This window comes from Saccostrea cucullata, unplaced genomic scaffold (assembly GCF_032062105.1).
Source record: "Saccostrea cucullata isolate Sc308-1 unplaced genomic scaffold, CSIRO_AGI_Scuc_v1 ctg29, whole genome shotgun sequence".
NCBI lineage: Eukaryota > Metazoa > Mollusca > Bivalvia > Ostreida > Ostreidae > Saccostrea > Saccostrea cuccullata.
This window is the reverse complement of record NW_026936770.1, coordinates 247,797-265,195: the sequence shown is the minus strand read 5'-3', so window position 1 is coordinate 265,195 and position 17,399 is coordinate 247,797. Positions and strand designations below refer to the sequence as shown.

The 17,399-nt window shown below is 31.9% G+C and overlaps 2 protein-coding genes across 2 annotated transcripts; one reads left to right on the top strand and one right to left on the bottom strand.

Moving 5' to 3' along the window:
• Positions 1–3,913: 3,913 nt before the first annotated feature.
• Positions 3,914–12,758, bottom strand: LOC134246556 (serine/threonine kinase-like domain-containing protein STKLD1). The gene is made up of 19 exons (XM_062728946.1): positions 12,740–12,758; positions 12,569–12,655; positions 12,040–12,084; positions 11,736–11,810; positions 11,452–11,556; positions 11,213–11,283; positions 10,676–10,803; positions 9,924–10,123; positions 9,574–9,641; positions 8,709–8,812; positions 8,332–8,571; positions 8,135–8,196; positions 7,515–7,581; positions 7,253–7,381; positions 6,863–6,991; positions 6,495–6,626; positions 6,132–6,284; positions 5,903–5,982; positions 3,914–4,284 (listed from the first exon to the last, which is right to left on the bottom strand). Exons 1-19 carry the CDS (start codon positions 12,752–12,754, stop codon positions 4,210–4,212), a joined length of 1,965 nt encoding a protein of 654 aa, XP_062584930.1. The 5' UTR covers positions 12,755–12,758; the 3' UTR covers positions 3,914–4,209.
• Positions 12,759–13,015: 257 nt separating this feature from the next.
• LOC134246529 (L-fucono-1,5-lactonase-like) lies at positions 13,016–17,386 on the top strand. Its single transcript, XM_062728913.1, has 8 exons — positions 13,016–13,154; positions 13,397–13,558; positions 14,266–14,342; positions 14,626–14,783; positions 15,259–15,306; positions 15,568–15,681; positions 16,156–16,222; positions 17,039–17,386. Exons 1-8 carry the CDS (start codon positions 13,112–13,114, stop codon positions 17,228–17,230), a joined length of 861 nt encoding a protein of 286 aa, XP_062584897.1. The 5' UTR covers positions 13,016–13,111; the 3' UTR covers positions 17,231–17,386.
• The last annotated feature ends 13 nt before the right edge of the window (positions 17,387–17,399 follow it).

The window sequence follows — 17,399 nt, the reverse complement described above, 5'->3', positions numbered from 1 at the left end:
CCAAAAGCGAGAACTGGTCATCCTGTGTCTTGTTCTTTCTCCGGATAATTTGTTGAACAAATGCATTTTTTTGAATGATGATCTTCGAGGAAATAGTAACCAGTTTTTCGAAATTTCTGCTGTTCAGAATCAGTTGGTAGTGTCCAGGAGTGTTGTAGTCAACGGCCAGCGAAAACGTGTGAACAAAATTATGATCTGCCGACGTATTTGGCTTCATACAAATTTCTTTCAGCCAATGCAAACCATGTCGTTTCTGATGAGAATTAGAGCTATCTAGGAACAAGTGGTTTTCTGAAACCGAAGTCTTATAATATGGCATTGGAGAAGAACTGGACACAAACACATCTGTTTTATTTCATTGTGGATTTTCTGGCTTGTTTTTCTTTATATATTATTATCATACGGATAAAATCATAAATGAAATGCATGATTTTCTTTAAAGAAATCTTCAGTTGTACAATGCATGTTTTAGTCGCTAGTTGTCTTCGATTCCTATATCTATAATTTACATTATGGTTAGATAAATATTCATATTTTAATGTTTCTCTCTATGCAAATGTAAAGTGGTATTTGACTTTTAAAGGTGTAAATTTTCAGTTGTTCTATTTCATTTCAACATAGGAAACCGGTAGATTCCTTCAATTTCAATTCAAATACAACAAAATTGAGAAAAACAGACGTGAACTATATTTTCAACATGGCGGGTTACACATAAAAATATCTACTGAGTATATTCCCATTCCTTTGTCCTTTAGATAAAACTAAAATGATTTTAAAAATATATTTTTTCTTTGAAATAGGCGTATAGTTAAACAAATCACGTGCGGAGCGGAAGGGAGAGAAGGAACTGTGGGTGGGGCCAAGCTGTAACAGATTGATGTAAATATAAAAATAACCGATTGGTTCGGCGTTTCGGCAAATTATCAAATAAGCCAATCACTTGATCATATCTTAAGAGGGCTGGGTGGTTGTGGCCATTTTTAGACTACCGGGGTATATTAATCTCCTTAATAAGAAGAGCCCCAAATAAAGATAGAGCAAAATGGTCAAATTTTAAAACTAAAACGTATGAATTTTTTCTTTGCCAAATGATAAATGACAACTTAAGATATCACATCTAAATAAAATTAGATATATCTGATGGTTAATTTGTTACCCCCACCCCCCAGCCTCCTTTAAACCAAAGATACTAAAATAATAGACAGTTATTCCTTAAAGTATTAATTATGATATCCATCTTGGTCTATCATTAATAATGTTCAAAGAATACTTGAATTTAAAAGTCACGCTATAGTTTTCACTTTCTATGTATTCATTTATATATGAAGAGGAAGATTTTATGCCTCTGGATGGAAAGATCCACGGGCCTATTGTTTTTGTCCTGTCTGTCTGATTTTTTTTCTGTTCGTCTCTCTGTCTGTTGTCAACCTCAACCTAGCCCATAACTATCGAGTGGGTGGAGCTATGTCTTTCATATTTCACAGGTGTCACTGTGTATTCCTTGTGACAAGACCTTTCTTTGGGAACCACCAAATTTGACCTCTGGACCACCTTGGAGTTTGACCTACTTTTACAAAAAATACGACACTTTAACCTTGGCCAAAACTTTTAGACAGTTGGAGCTAGGGTTTTCGTACTTCGCATGTGTATTCATTGTGACAAGACCTTTCAGCTGGTATCAATATTTTTGACCTTGACATTTTGACCTTGGTCATAACTTTTGAACAGTTTGAACTAGGGCTTTCATATTTCACAGGTGTATTCCTTGTAACAAGACCTCTCTTTGGGTACCAACACTTTTGACTTTGACCTTTGACATGCATTTGAGAGAATTCGATCAACCCTCGCCATAAGCTGTAATACGAGGGCATCAGTGTTTCACAAAGAGATCTTGTTGCTATCAGCCTTCCAACACCCTCTCCCCTCACCCCTTCCCCACTGGCCATAAAAATGTATGGATTGGTCCTGTGGAATCTTTAAGAGGTGTAATTCAAGTTTGTATAGCCATGCATAGTACCTGTGTACAGTGTAAATATTTGAACTTATAAATGCTCATGTTAAATGCCTCAGACCACATTCATTTATAATTAACACCACGCTTGGTGTTGGACTCTTCATATGTCGCAAAGAAACTGGCTTTTTAAGGTGTTATCTTTACTAGAAATTAAAAATGAAATTAATTACATTACCCCAGGTAACAATTTATTCTAAAAATTCTTCTTTTTTATATTCTAAAAACATTTTAATCAAAAGTGTTTTTATTCATAACTTGTCATAATACAGAAAACCTTATTATGATTTCATATTTCACAGCTGTATTCCTTGTGACAAGACCTTCTGTGGGTATCACCTTTTACCTCTTGACATTGACCTTGGAGTTTTTTTTAACCTTTTTAATCCAAACTTTAACCTTGCATGGGCATAACTTTCGAATATACCGGTAGTTAGTGCTTGGGCTTCAAACTTTACACATCCTGTACGAAATGTTCCGCCTGGAATATAGGGGGAATTGAGGAGAGGCGTCAATTTGTCTCTCTACATATATGGTGATACACAGGTTCCGGGCGTAACTTAAGCGGAAACCAAGCGTAAATGGGCAGGAATTTGAGGCGAAAAATGCAAATGAGCTACGCCCGGAAAAATAAATGACGCCCGTAAAAAAATTACGCCTGGAAACTAAAATGACGCCTGGAATAGAATTACGCCTGGAATGTCCTTATTATTATATAATACTATGTGACCTAAAAACCTATATATTTACCATGTTGACAAAGAAAAACATTCAGATTATGATTTACAATGTTAAAGCTAAAAATTTAGCTTTTTGAACTGTAAGAAAACATAATGACAGGTCATTAACATATATCATTAACAAGTATAGAAAAATAACATGAATTTTGTGTATTAGGGACACTAAAACATGATTGAGTGTGTATTTAGAATTAAACTTTTTTACAATACCTGTACATTTTATCACTTCAGTAATTATATTGAAACATTTTAGTTACTGACTGAATACAATTCTTCATTTACTCAGCAGTTTACAGTTAGATTCTCACTGCAGCCTCTATCAGACAGATATTTCTCAGAATGTGTGCAATTTGACAAACTCAAATATCTAAAGTAATTTTAGGGTCAACCAGTTATTATAAACTATCATTGTACATAATCATAATCAAATTTACTCAAATAGGTACTAGATATTCATATCACACCTACCAGCAGACACTGTGTCATCCTCAAGAAGTGTAAAAGCCTTAACATTGAGATATCTGCATTTCCTGTTTCACTCACACTAAACTCCCTCCTTCATGATCAAATTCAAACTTAACCTCCTATCTGAAATGACCCTTAATTGATAATTAAATTGACCAATCAGAGGCTTTTACTTCTCCTGAAAGTTCCAGGCGTAATTTTTGTTTCTATTTTCCTGCCATTTTACGCCCGGAAAATCTGAACTTGCCAATTGACGCCCGGAAAATACAAATGACGCCTGTAAGACGTCTCTTCTACTGAGACGTAACTCTTTGAAAATTCCGTCTCCGCCTCAAGTACGCCCGTAATTTGCCAATTCCTGCTCAATTCCACCCAAATTCCAGGCGGAATCCGCCTTTAAAATTCATACAGGATGTATTCATTGTGACAAGACTTTTCAATAAGTCTAAATATTTTTTACCTATTGACCTTGACCTTAGAGTTTACCTTGGTCATAACATTTGAACAATTAGTACTAGAGACTTCATGTTTCACAAGTATATCCCATATAACAAGACCGTTTGGATACCATCAACTTTGACCTTTTGGCTTTGACCTTGGAGTTTGTACACACTCATCGTTCAATTACAATTTGTGACACCCAAAAAAAGGTTTAGCATAACACTATGAAAGAAAAAAACTGTACCATAGATTTTATTTTAGTCAATCTGTATTAAATACAATTTTTCTTCATGTAAAATAGTGTAGAGTCAATAAAACATATCACAGTATAGCATGCATCACAATAAAACATAACAAATGAGACAAAACAATCATCATAACTAAGTAACAATATCTTAAATTGTCTCAAACTTTTTTATGCATGTATAAAAATCTGGTAATGAAGCAGTCTCTTCCCATTGGTAATACTGGCATTTCCTTCTTGTGGTTGTGAATTATTGTGAAGCTCTCGGCTCATGATTAACAGTCCCACTGATATGACATACTGTGGTATTATGCTGAAATTTTCAGTGAGGATGACGACTGCTGTAGCTTTGACAGGGCCTTCTCACAGGGACCCATGATGTCCTAAAAACAAATAAGTTTACTTGTAATGGCTATGTTGTTAATGCTTAGGATATAATATATATCTTGTTGTTTGGAAACAATAAGACAAGAAAATAGATGATAATAAAAGAGTTGTTACCTTAAAAACTTTTTGTTTTACTTTATCCCTTATTATTAAAACATATCAACTTTGATTTGTATTGTAAAATATGATTGAATATTTACAATGCCTTGCACATTTAACCCTAAAAGTCATTAATATGATACTGTTTTATCAATCACAAAAATTATGTTTTACAATTTAATAAAACTTTTTTAACATTTAACTATATGACCGCTGAAATGAAGAATTGCAAGTTAATCTACAATTACAATTTAACAGTCCAGATAAATAAAATATTCTTAAGCTCATGTAATACATCATGTGCATTAGATTAATGTATAATATAATATCAATCAATCTCCTAAACATTTAAACTAAACTTCATGAATTTATTAATTAGTCATTTTAATAAGAAAGAAAAAATACATTACCCTATTATCTCTGAAACGTTTAAAAATTTCAGAAAGCAAATCTGGTCCCACGTTCAAATGCCTCATTTCTGCCCTTACATCATCTAAGCAACATAAAACATGAAAGCCCTTCACAAAGACAGCAAAAACTGAAGTACAACATGCAAAGCTCTGTTAATTAGTGTGTGTAATTAAGCAAAGCTAGAATCCACAGTACATTGCCAAGTCCTTTTTAGCACAGTCCTCTAGTTTATAGTACTCAGTCCACAAACTGCAATGTTGTCCTTATATAAATGTTTCTTTTAATTGTTGTGATACAGTACGTTACTCCCGTTTTAGACAGCAATTATAAGTTTTATAACACTATGCATTTTAACCCAAAAACAGTTTTCTAAAATAGGAATTTATGTGTACATTGTATATTTTAAAAGTTTGGCATTTCTGTTTCTTTTATTTACAAAAAATCTTTTGCTGAGAGTGGACAAAAAATGGGTGTTACAATCTATCAGATACAAAAAATTAATTCACTAATCAAATTTTCCTCTGATCAAAGATACAACACAGATTTAAATTCTTTCACCTTCATGCACAAACATTTTTATCAACATATAAAAAGTATTTCGACAAAAATTTACGATTAAGACAAATGTAACTCCATGGGTGTTTTTAAACAATAATATACAGTAAAACTCCATTGTAACAAAGTCCAGGGGACCTGTGAATTTACTTTGCTTTATCCTTTATTGTTTTCCTCATTGTGCCACTGCCAAATATGTTCAGAGAAGTAGCAGAACTACAAATTTTGTTAAATTAAATTTCAATTGTAAATACTAATATTTACCAAATCACTAAATAAATTCTTATGCACTGTGCCAGACTTTGGTATAACCATAAAATTTAACAAAAGTGTTAAGAATCCCACTCAGGACTCCCTAAAAATCTGTATGAAATATCCTTTAATTCCTCATTACAGAGTTTGTGATAAAGGAGTTTTACTGTATTCTAGAACCTGTAAATTTGTAAAAATCACTGAACTTTTGATTTTCTATTAAGCATTGCCATTACACCCCCAACACCACCATTATGCTCATAAGCACCTGGTACACAGCAATGACCAACATCTCACCTCATTCTTAACAAATTTTTGTTGGACCTCCCTCATTATACTTTTAATTTGGTAACTTTGTAAGTCAATACATATTTCATCTATAAGAATAACATCAAACAATTTTATTCATTCTTCAATATTTTGACCTATCTCACGTACAGTGTAGTGGTTTTATGGTTTACAGTATAATTTTTAACTGATCATTCAAAAAGCTTTTAACTTTTTATACTGTTTGCAATTTACTTACCGTACTCAGCAAGCTCCATGACCAACGTAACAATGCTTGCTACAACTTCTGCATTATCCTTATGAAGTTCGTAAGCTTTAATTATCTTTGGAATCCCAGCAATGTGGCCCCCATCTGGTGCCTCATCTGTCAGAACTCTATAAGCACTCTCCTCTATAGGAAGATAAAATTGTATGATTAAGTTGCAACTTTACCTTAGTTCAAATATATCATGTATAAATTAAATTTAATATTCATTTGGGTTTACATTACAAATATGTATCACCTCATTCTCCTTATTTTTATAAAAAAAAAATTCAAAAAACATATTAAAATACATTGATGACAGCAGTGCTGCTAGATTATCACAGACTCTGTACTTACCATCAGGTTCTACTAGACTAGCCAGAGCCAGACAGGCGTTTTTGACCACCTTGGCATTCTTACAGTGTGTATCTATGGCATTGATGAGGAGAGCTACACATTCTAGGTCGCCAATAAAATCAAAATTCTTGTCTGTTGAAATAGAAGAGTAACTGTAAACAAGCTATTATTTGTGATGACTTTATTTCGCAATTACCAGGAGTAAACTAGTTTCCAACAATTAATTTTCGCGATCAAGCCTTTTTTGGAACTGTTGTGAATAGACATACTCTTTTTAAATTATTTTATGCATAGTTTTAAGAATTGAACATGATGGCAACTCATTTATGAGGATTAAAAATTGTGTTTATTAAGTAACAGTAACCCACCATTGAGTGTGAGAGACAGGAGCGCTGCTGAGGCGGCCTCTGCTACTTCTGCTGAATTCATGTGAAGTCTGAGGGCTTTACACACTTTGGTCATAGCATCATCATCTGAGGCTATCTTTACATTGTTTTCTGTAATGAAATATAATTTACAAAAAATTTTTTTATAACTGTTAACATATTTATAGCTACAAAACTATTTCAAAACCATAACAATATTTCCAAGAGTATATTTGAAAAAAAAAAACTTAACCATCAGCATGATTAAAGATATTTATATAATTTACAGTATGAGTACATAATAAATTATTAGCACATCTATACATGTATTTCTATAAAAAGTAATTCAAAAAAATATAACAAAACTCTGTAAGTAATGTGGAGTGTATTTACCATTGACAGCGAGGCTCCAGAGGGCGTGACAAGCAGTGGAACAGAGTTCTGGGTTAGCAATGTGTTTGTCTAGAGCCGACAGCACTCTCTCTATAGCACCATACAAACCAGCTATACTGGCAGCACTATCTGATATGATAAATATATGTCAACTTTACTTCTCTATGAAGCATGAGAACTTTCTGATCTCAATGATTTATCTTAGTGACAAAGACAATCAATTGATTTTAACTTATAATGTTTTGGATGAAGAGTTATCTACCTTGGGCAGCGATTGCCATCAGTAAAGTACAAGCCACCTGCTGTAATTCAACACAATCCTCATGTTCCTATCAAAGAAAAATATATTGGGAGTTTTTTAATTTAATATAAATATATTTTTAAAAATCTTCTTTATTTTTTTTTTCATATGAGATACACATACTGTATTAATTTCCATGCAATTCATATAGATTAAAATGTAAATGAATTTTACAAGATAGTAGCCAAAAGTTTTGATAAGAGAATCACTAAGGCCAAAAAAAATTAATTTCTTGGTTCTCAAGCCCTCCCCCATCTCTTCCAAGGGTGCCTCATTGAATAAAATAAAAACAACAAATCCCTTTTTTTTGCTAAATCAATAAAATAAGCTCAAAATCAATGTCCATTTGTTGCTATATATTGTTTTACGGTATATCCTATCAAATGTTATCCAGAAGCTTCAGGTAAACATATAATAGCAATCATTTTTTGAGGTTTTGTAAAATGTAAAAAGTTGCCTCATCATGTTTTGGGGGCAATAAAAAAGTATTCTAAAAAATGCCCCTCTCCCTCATCATATATTTTTTTTTACAAAAGGCCTGAAAACCAAGGAATTAACTTTGCGTGGCTTAAGACACCAACCTCCATGGCCAAAGGAATGACAGATATTATTTCTGAAGTAAATAAGACATCATCTTTGTCAGCTGAAAAATTAAAAGAAAGAAATGAGTGTATCACTACTGACTCATATAGAAATTTAAAGAAAATATAAAATCATAGAAATTTTGGTTTTTTTTTTTTTTTTGGTCTCATTGATTTGAGACTGTACTTGTGTTTACCTGATATAACAAGAGTGTTGAACAAATTACATCCAGCAATCTGGATTTCTTTGACAGGAAGATTGTTCCGCATGGCTGCTTTAATCATCCTCTTCCCATTGACATCCATCTGAAAGTTTTCATCTTGTTTAGAAAGCTCCACTATGTACTCTAAAGCTTCTGCAACACAGTCCTCAAAATCCACCATTGTAGCAATGTATTCCAGGACTTTTAGCAAATTTCCTTCTTTTGGTACAGGACCTTCAATATTCATTAAAAAAAAATAAGCACAACTATATAAATCAAAGGATTTTTCTATATATTCACCTTGACAATTATAAAGAGTAATTTGTGACTCTGAAGGATTGCTTTTAGTTATTACTCAGTGATGTTTATACCTTTTACCCTTTTCCCAGATTTTTGTCTCTTCCTCTTCTCTAACTGAGAAGCATCACTTTTCTCAATACAGCTTTTTACATAAACATTTTTTTCCACAAGATCTCTAAAAATTTAAAAGAGAAAATGATTTTACAACAAATAAATATGATTTACATGTATTATACATAGATCATGATGTACATGTTACTCATATGTAGGATATTTTATTGCTATTCTTTGATTTGAAACACTAGTTATTAATACAATGCTCAAATATATGTGAGGCATGGTGTCAAATCTAATGAATGTATAATCCCATTTTTTTCATTATGCATGCATTTTCATTTAGTAAGCATGGTATGGCATATACTATGAAATACGACTGCAGTAAAATGTATCTTGAGACATATAGACGAATCATCCATGAAAGCTTTAAGCTATTCCAGGTACGACCTCTTGTAACTAATTGAAGGACTTGCTCCAACAACCTAATAAGCATGCACTGCTAAATGAACAAATCCACACAAGTTCAACTGGTCCAAGAAAGGCTTATAAACTTACTTGGAATAGAGCTTAGGCCATGCAAAGTTAATTACTTGGTTCTCAGGCCTTTTTTCAAGAAATATGATGAGGGAGGGAGGCATTTATTTTTCTTTTTTATTGCCCCCAAAACATGATGAGGCAGCTTTTTACATTGTACAAAACCTCAAAAAATGATGAGGGAGTTGATTTGGTGTTTATATTTTATTGATTTAGCAATAAAAAGGGTCAATGAGGCACCCTTGGAAGAGATGAGGAAAGGCCTGAGAACCAAGAAATTAATTTTTTTTTTGCCTTACTTTAATTTATCCCCAAATGATTCATTTTCGGAAAAAAAATTCTTACTTTGCTGTGGGTCTGTTATTTCTCTTCAGCAAAACACGAATAAGATTGATTAAATCTCCAGAAAAATGCTGAAAAGGAAAATGTTCCAGTAACATTAAATACTGAAAATACTGGCATAATTTGATGAAAAAATATTAAAAGTTGAGTCAAAATCTATGATCTGGAATCAGAATGGGTCATGAAAAACAAACTAAAATTTCACCCATATAATTCTTTGTTTGCATGAATGTTGTTTAAATCAGACACTTTTTTTTTAAAATGCACATTTTTATATTTGTCCCTCATTTGAAATATTTCTAATGGATAGAAGTTAATTTACTGGGCAATAGATAAAACAAAAATAATGGTACCTTAGCAACATCTTCAAATATTTCCTCCAGTTTATAGGGGTCCTCCCTGACTTCTCCCAGTCGGGTGACAGCCTCTGTTTCACTCAGAAAGGATGCTGTTGTTAAGTCAAATAAGATACAGCCCAGAGACCACACGTCTGTTGATTTGCTGAAGTCTGCACCTTGTTCTGTCAGCTCGGGGGCCAGGTAATTTGTCAGCTCTACAAACAAGAGTCAAATCTCTGTTAATTCTTCTGTTACAGCCTCACTTCCTTATAATCTCCCAATATTTGGATAAACAAAAATTATTGAGCTATCAATATTAATTTTGCTAATTTTGCTAAATAGATTAATCATGTTAAGTAAACACCCATTTTCCATGTATGCAGCAGTAAATTTTCCTTAGTGAAATCATTTTACAATGCAATATAATGAAATATTCATGGGCCAAATAAAATTATGTACATAGAGATGCAATTTTGATTTATTGTCCATGGTGATTCACTAAAACCATGCTACATTTAGCTATACTGCAGTATTATACATGTATTTGAAAGTATAAATAAACTTGATGCAATGGGAATCAAAATCCTAAAATAAATATTTACAGTGTACATATATCATATCAAAATTCTCATGCACAAATAAAAGTTAAGTACTATGCAATTTTGCATAATCATTTCTTATCATACATTAAAAGCATTTATAATTTAAAAAAAAAAAAAAAATGTCAGGACATTAATAGGTTATAGTATTGAAGACAGGTAACATACTGCTGGATCGTCTTGTGCAGGTGCGGGTGTCACACATGACGGACGCCACTGCGAAATCTCCCAGGATTAAGATGTCTTCCTGAAGTAATGGTTCCTCTACTAGGAACACATTGGTCACTCGCAAATCCCTGAAAGAAGAAATATAAAAGGATTAGATGTCTTTAACCAAATATTTTCTTTCATGTTTCAGGCCATATTTTTCAAGTTGGAACCCTTGAACTATAATATAGGATGTACAATCTGTTTTTAAGTTTTAAAAAAATTTAGAAAAAAGGATAATTCCAGTTAAGAAAAGAAAATAATGTTGACTGTCTCTTTTAGTTTTAAATTTGTCATTGATCAAGACTGCAAGGGTATGTCAATCTTGATATTTAACTTGGCAAGGATCTAACAAATAACGGATAACAGGTCCCTAGAAATACCCTATAAGCGAGTTTTGTTGTTTTTGGATTTTTTAAGATTTGGCGAAGAATATTTTCTCCTCTGCATTACATTTGAAGAAAGCATTGTGTGTCTGTGTTAAAAAAAAACTTTTACCTGTGTAGTATGTTTTTACTATGAACATATACCAGGGCTTCCATCAGTTGTCCAATATATTTTTTCACAGTCTGAAATGTGTTTTTTAAATATATAATACTTATAAATATTTATAAACCTGTACTTTCATCTTATTTAAAAACATGAACCTGAACTCTCCTGGAAATACTAAGATATCTTGAGATAAAAATCTAGTTTTTCATTCTATGTAATTTGCAAATGTAGAATTTCTATGTAACCTCTTCTGGAATGGCTTCTTTATTTTCTCTTGCTTTCTGAACCACATTTCCAAGATGTCCTTTTGGGAAATACTCCATGACAATTATCATATACATAGAAGAATCCTAAAAATAGCATTCATGAAAAAATCTGTTACACTGGGGACTGTCAACTGACAAAAATGGCAATGACACACCATCCAAAATGTATTTGTCTCTCAATTAAATTCACTGAGAAAAAAAAGATAATGTTGGAATTTAAAGCTTTGGTTTTTCAAAAAGAGAATGTAAAACTTTTCATGTACCTCTTTTTCCCATGTCACAAAGAATTCCTTATAACCAGAGATGTAAGGATGATCCAAAGCTTGTAATGCTACTGCCTGTAGTGCAAATTAATTTTATGAACGAAATATCATTTTAATATAATAGATGCATAATTTGTTATTCAAATGAAGGAAACACATGTATAAAAGAGTGATATAATGTATAATATATATGAAGTAAAATTACATACTTTCTAAATCCTGAATACAGACAAATTGTTCTTATTTATATCATTCAATAAAGTATAATGTCTAACTTTGTAATTAGGAATTAACTTAGTTTTACCTCTCGAAAGGCTAAATTTGCTTGACTTTCATCATGGCATTCAACCTGTCAAAGAAATATTTATAAAATTGAGGACAACATCATTCATTTTTTTACATATCAAGATATTAAATCTAAGTATGTCTATGATCTGATACATCTGAGGTTTTTCAGTAAATGCACAATGGTACGTACAATAGCAATACTGTGGACATCCATATTTCAAACTAACAGAAAACCGATACAAAAAAAAACATTTCTGCACGAAAAAATAATAAAAGCAGAACTTAGTTCCCACATCTTATGATATAACATAGCCATGTGCACTATATTAGTATAGAAAAGCTCATTTTTTTAAAAATTCTTAATTAGAGTATATTAGTACAGCATTCCCTTATTCATAATTGAAAGCTAAACAGCTTATGTATCTTGCATAAAACCACTTAGCAAGGTTGCCAAGCCATAAAGACCTTTAGATATTAGATGTTAGACATTTATTAACGGATGGAACTAAGAAACCATTTTCATCAACTATCTATACTAGTGATACCTTTTTGAGGACATAGGTTTTCCCATCTATTTTGCTCTCCGCCTTTAATATAGTGAACTGGACACCCTTGCCAAGCTGTTCCAAAATCTAAATAAAACCAAAACTATGAAGTCAAGTCCCTAAAATAGCAACAAATATTCATTTTTAAAAATGTAAACATAATGCGAGTACCTTGAAGTTCTCCATACTTGACAACATGAAGCTAAGTAAATGCGCATGCGTATTTTATCAAAAATCATTTCCCGCGATTTTATATAAAATTGAAAACAAAAAAGTCGGAATTCCGGATTTTCACCATAAGTGGAGAAAGTTATACAATAATTCTTCTTTGTATATAACATCAAATGATTAAAAAGAATAAAATTTAAAAGGATATATAAGCACATGGAATTATCTAAGGGATCCATAAATATATGCGGAACTTCTGATAGGATCCGTCTTCACTTTATATTTTACCGTTCATAAAGTATTTCCGATGTATACACTGTCACAAGATAGAAATTGGTTTGTCTTATCTGGTTTTAAGATAAAGCATGGAGAAAAATGTGTGATATAAACGAAATAGACTGTGTGGATTCACATTTCCGTAAGATTTTCGATATACACTGCAATTTATATTCTGTTGTTTGATCAGTGCAAACTAAAATTAAAAAAAATACCCAAAGGGATTGTGACAGATACTTGGGTCTTGGTCCATGAAATATTGATCGGTAAAGAGGGTGACCTGTTACATACAAGTATCAAGTCAATTTGACAATAATGATAAAGTGGTCCCGGTCCAGCCTTACTGTATCTCCTTTTCTGTTACATTTTTATATACTTTTCCAGACATATGGGATTTGAAAAATTTCCAGTATCCTTGGCCAACTTCAGCAGAAGAGGCAATATTCCAAAACTTTTCTCCCCATGACTTGGAAACAAACTTGACAAAGACTCCAGTCAAGCATGCTGTGTTTGTACAGTGTCTGAATGGGACTCCAGATGAAGCAAGTAATATTTTTATTGTTACCTACTTCAGATAGACATATCATGATTATACCTCTGTGATTTTTTTTTCTTTATAAAAATATGATGAATAAACCTGTTATTTTTTTCCAAATTAAACAAGTCCTACCATGGGGGACGAGGTAGGGGAATAGTTTTTGTGCTATTTACCCATGGTACAATAGTCATCAAACTATTCATCGTCAGCATTCTGTTTCCCTCACTTTTCATTTCGGAACTCTTCTGGTTTTATCCAGATTGTGACGTAACACAAGTAAAGTATTCTTCGGTATAATAAAACACGCTATTCACTGACTATTCGGACAATAGTAAGTTTATAGACCCCCTCAACAGCAACTATTTCCCTCGGTGTGCTTCAGGAATAGTTGCTGTCTTGGGCGATGATAAACATGCTATTGTCCTCATAGCAGCAACTATTATCCCTCAGCTGTGCTTACAGGAAAAAGTTTTTGTGTTTGGGGAATAGTCCTTATGATATTTCCCTCGCTTCGGGAAATAGTTTGCATGCTATTGTCCCCATAGCTAGTAAATAGGTGTATAATATATCATTTATCCTCATAGAAATGTTTTACAAAACCCTTTGTATTGTGGGGTCATACCATGAAAGCTGCCAAGGATAGGGTAACCCACAGTCTTTTACACTTCAGAATTTTTCAAAATACAGATTAATTTGCTAATATATTGCATTTCAGAATGGGTCATTAGCCAAGCAGACAATTATCCTTTCATTAAAGGAGTTGTAGCTGGAATAGACCTGACCAGTCCTAAGGCAAGTAATTGAAAATAAATCCTTTTTAGAAAAATCAAAGTGCATGAAAAGAGATTTTAAAATGACCTTGAATTATATTTGAAACACAGAATAACATAAAAATCTTTATTAGAGTTTGATATTTTCAAAAGTGTTGAATGATCACTTGCGATTTAATGAGCTTTCTTATTGATCTTTTGGAGGAGGTAGGGTGGCTTTTATTACCACATTGTTTACATCTTTTTAACAGAATTGTCACAAAGGGATATTAATAATTTTGTCAGAACGGGGTTATTCTTTGCAGCTTCCAGAAGTCCTTGATGATATGCAAAAGTATGCCTTATTTAAGGGAGTCCGCCATATTCTGGATATGGAAAAACCTGACTGGATCACAAGAGAGGATGTTTACAAAGGACTGAAAGTACTGGAAGAGAGGGGAATTCCCTATGACTTACTCCTAAGGTATTTTATTGTATTAAAAATTCATGGTTAGTTGCTTGGAAGGGATGACTTTTATTTGTAGCACTTTTATCATACCTCACTCAACAAAAGTTTATTGGGAATAAAGAGAGCCAAAAATCTTTATAAACAGAAGGAGCAAGGTTATTTCAGTGAGCATTGTGGCCCCAAGGATCTATGGTTTAATATATTTGTCTAAAATTTAAATCTTTATTGCACAACTTTAGAAGGATAAAGCTTTTGAAGAGTTAGAAGGTAAATGGTAAAATTCAGGGTTTATTGTTTATAGAAAAGACTATAAATAGGTAAAAAAAAGAAGAAAAGAAAGATAATATTTCAATGATTCACATAGAATTTAATGAAATTATATAATGTATACATGAGGTTTTACTGGTGCATACTAATTTAATTCATTTTTTTTTTCAATTATTCATTAATTCATCATTCCAGTTGATTTCAAAATCATTATATCTTACAGACCTCCTCTTCTGAAATACATTCCAAGTGTTGTATCAAAGTTTCCAAGGTAATTTACTGTTGGTTTTCTGTAAAATGTGTCATAAAAAATTGAATACTGTTTTCAAAACAAACCCTTTTATATAAGAATTGAATATTTGTCATTTTACATCATATGTTTCTTCAATGGTTTGTAGACATTACTACAATCTATGAATATACATGTGTGAAGTATTTCACAGAGTCAGAAGAATCAGTTTAACATGATTTGATAACTTAAAACGATTTGATAATTTTTAACAGCCAGTTTTGTTTATTTACTCTTCTTCAGGTTAAAATTTGTTGTTGATCACATTGCAAAGCCATACATCAAGGACAAAAAGATTGAAGGATGGAGAGAAGAAATTGCTGAGATAGCAAAATACCCAAATGTCTACTGCAAATTGTGAGTCATTGGTTTAATTGAGATAGCAAAATGAATGCCTCTTAATCACTAAAGGGGTCTTACATGTATATTTCTTTGATTAGATTTGATACATGTACAAATCCCAGTAGATTCATCTTTGTAAAACTTCCAGCAGCTTTGTAAATTCTTAAAAGCTTTACCTGTTTAAGAAGTTCTAGTGAGCAAATAAAGGTCTTGAAAATGAATATTGAATTTGAATTGGTACTCAATAAGTCAGACATATGTACCAACTGTATATTTTAAGTTAGTAGTTTCAAAAAACATTCATCTGATCAGGGGTTTTTTTTATCGTCTTTTCAAGTACCTTATTCCATTATTTAAGTTATATGCAAATACTTTTTGCAAACAAGCCTTGCATGAATTTAGTACCTTTTGTTTTCAAACATTTGATAAAGAGGAGTTAGTTATTATATATGATTACAATAATTTTATCACTTTGAATGACTGTTTTAGATCTGGCCTTGTAACAGAAGCAGACTGGAACTGCTGGAAAATGGAAGACTTCAAACCATACATAGATGTAAGTAGTTTTCATACTTTTCTGGAAAAGTTTTTTTAATAACTACCATATTTTTTGGAAAGAAAATTGGATTTATACATTTAAGGTAGTCCGAACCCCAGGCTCATAAAATTAGCAGTTGAGTAATCAAAAATACTCATTAAAATATCTCGGAATCCACGAAGTAATGTAAATTTGCCCACAGTATTTCTTTGAATTCAAACATTAAAGTTAATCATATTATATAGAGGAAATTGTCAAATCTCTAATATATATTCAGAAAAAGCAAAAAAGAATATCGGCTATGCAATTTCTAATTGCAAATTGACCAACAAAAATATTTTAGGTTAAAAAACAATAGGTATCCAGACATTCAGAGAAACTGTCATGATTTGTATAAATTGGTATTCTATGTCCTCTATTTCCTTCATGTATTATATAATACATACTTTAAAGGTATTTGCTATCATTGCAAGACATCACAAATCACTTCTAATTTCATATCATGCTAATAAGTATTGGTATCCAAGTCTCGATTCAAGAAAATCTTACTTCTCTAAAACGGTATTTATTTTTTTTCCTTTTATGGGGTGCAAATGTCAACTTTTTATAAGACCTTTTCTAAGACTTCCATAAACCTTGAATCATACAAAGATGAATATTATAAAAATTGCTGCATGAAAAGATTTCATTTTCAAGCCTCATATTGGTGCTTTTTTAATTAAATATTAATTTTTGGAGTTATCCTTCCTGGCTGAGGATTGGATATCCTTAAAGCATTATTGTGTTGGAGAAGTATTCCAGACATTAGATTTAACATGTACATTTGTATTTCAGCATGTTTTAGCATGCTTTGGAGTGGATAGATGTATGTTTGGATCTGATTGGCCAGTGTGCAATCTTGCCAAAGCTGACTATAAAACAGTGTTTGATTTGCTGCAGAGTCTTCTTGCTTCCATGACTTTTGAAGACAAGAAAAAGATTTTCAAATTGAATGCATTTGAATTTTACAAGCTGGACTTGAAATAGTTTATTTACATAAAACATGATTCATATAATCAAGCTTTAATCATGGTCATTTCATCTTTGAAGTTTTTAAACATTTATAATTCTGTGACAACTCTGAAATCAATCATTAAATGATTTAAATATACATGTACTTGAAAATAAATCAAAATGATTGTTTTATGTTTTAATT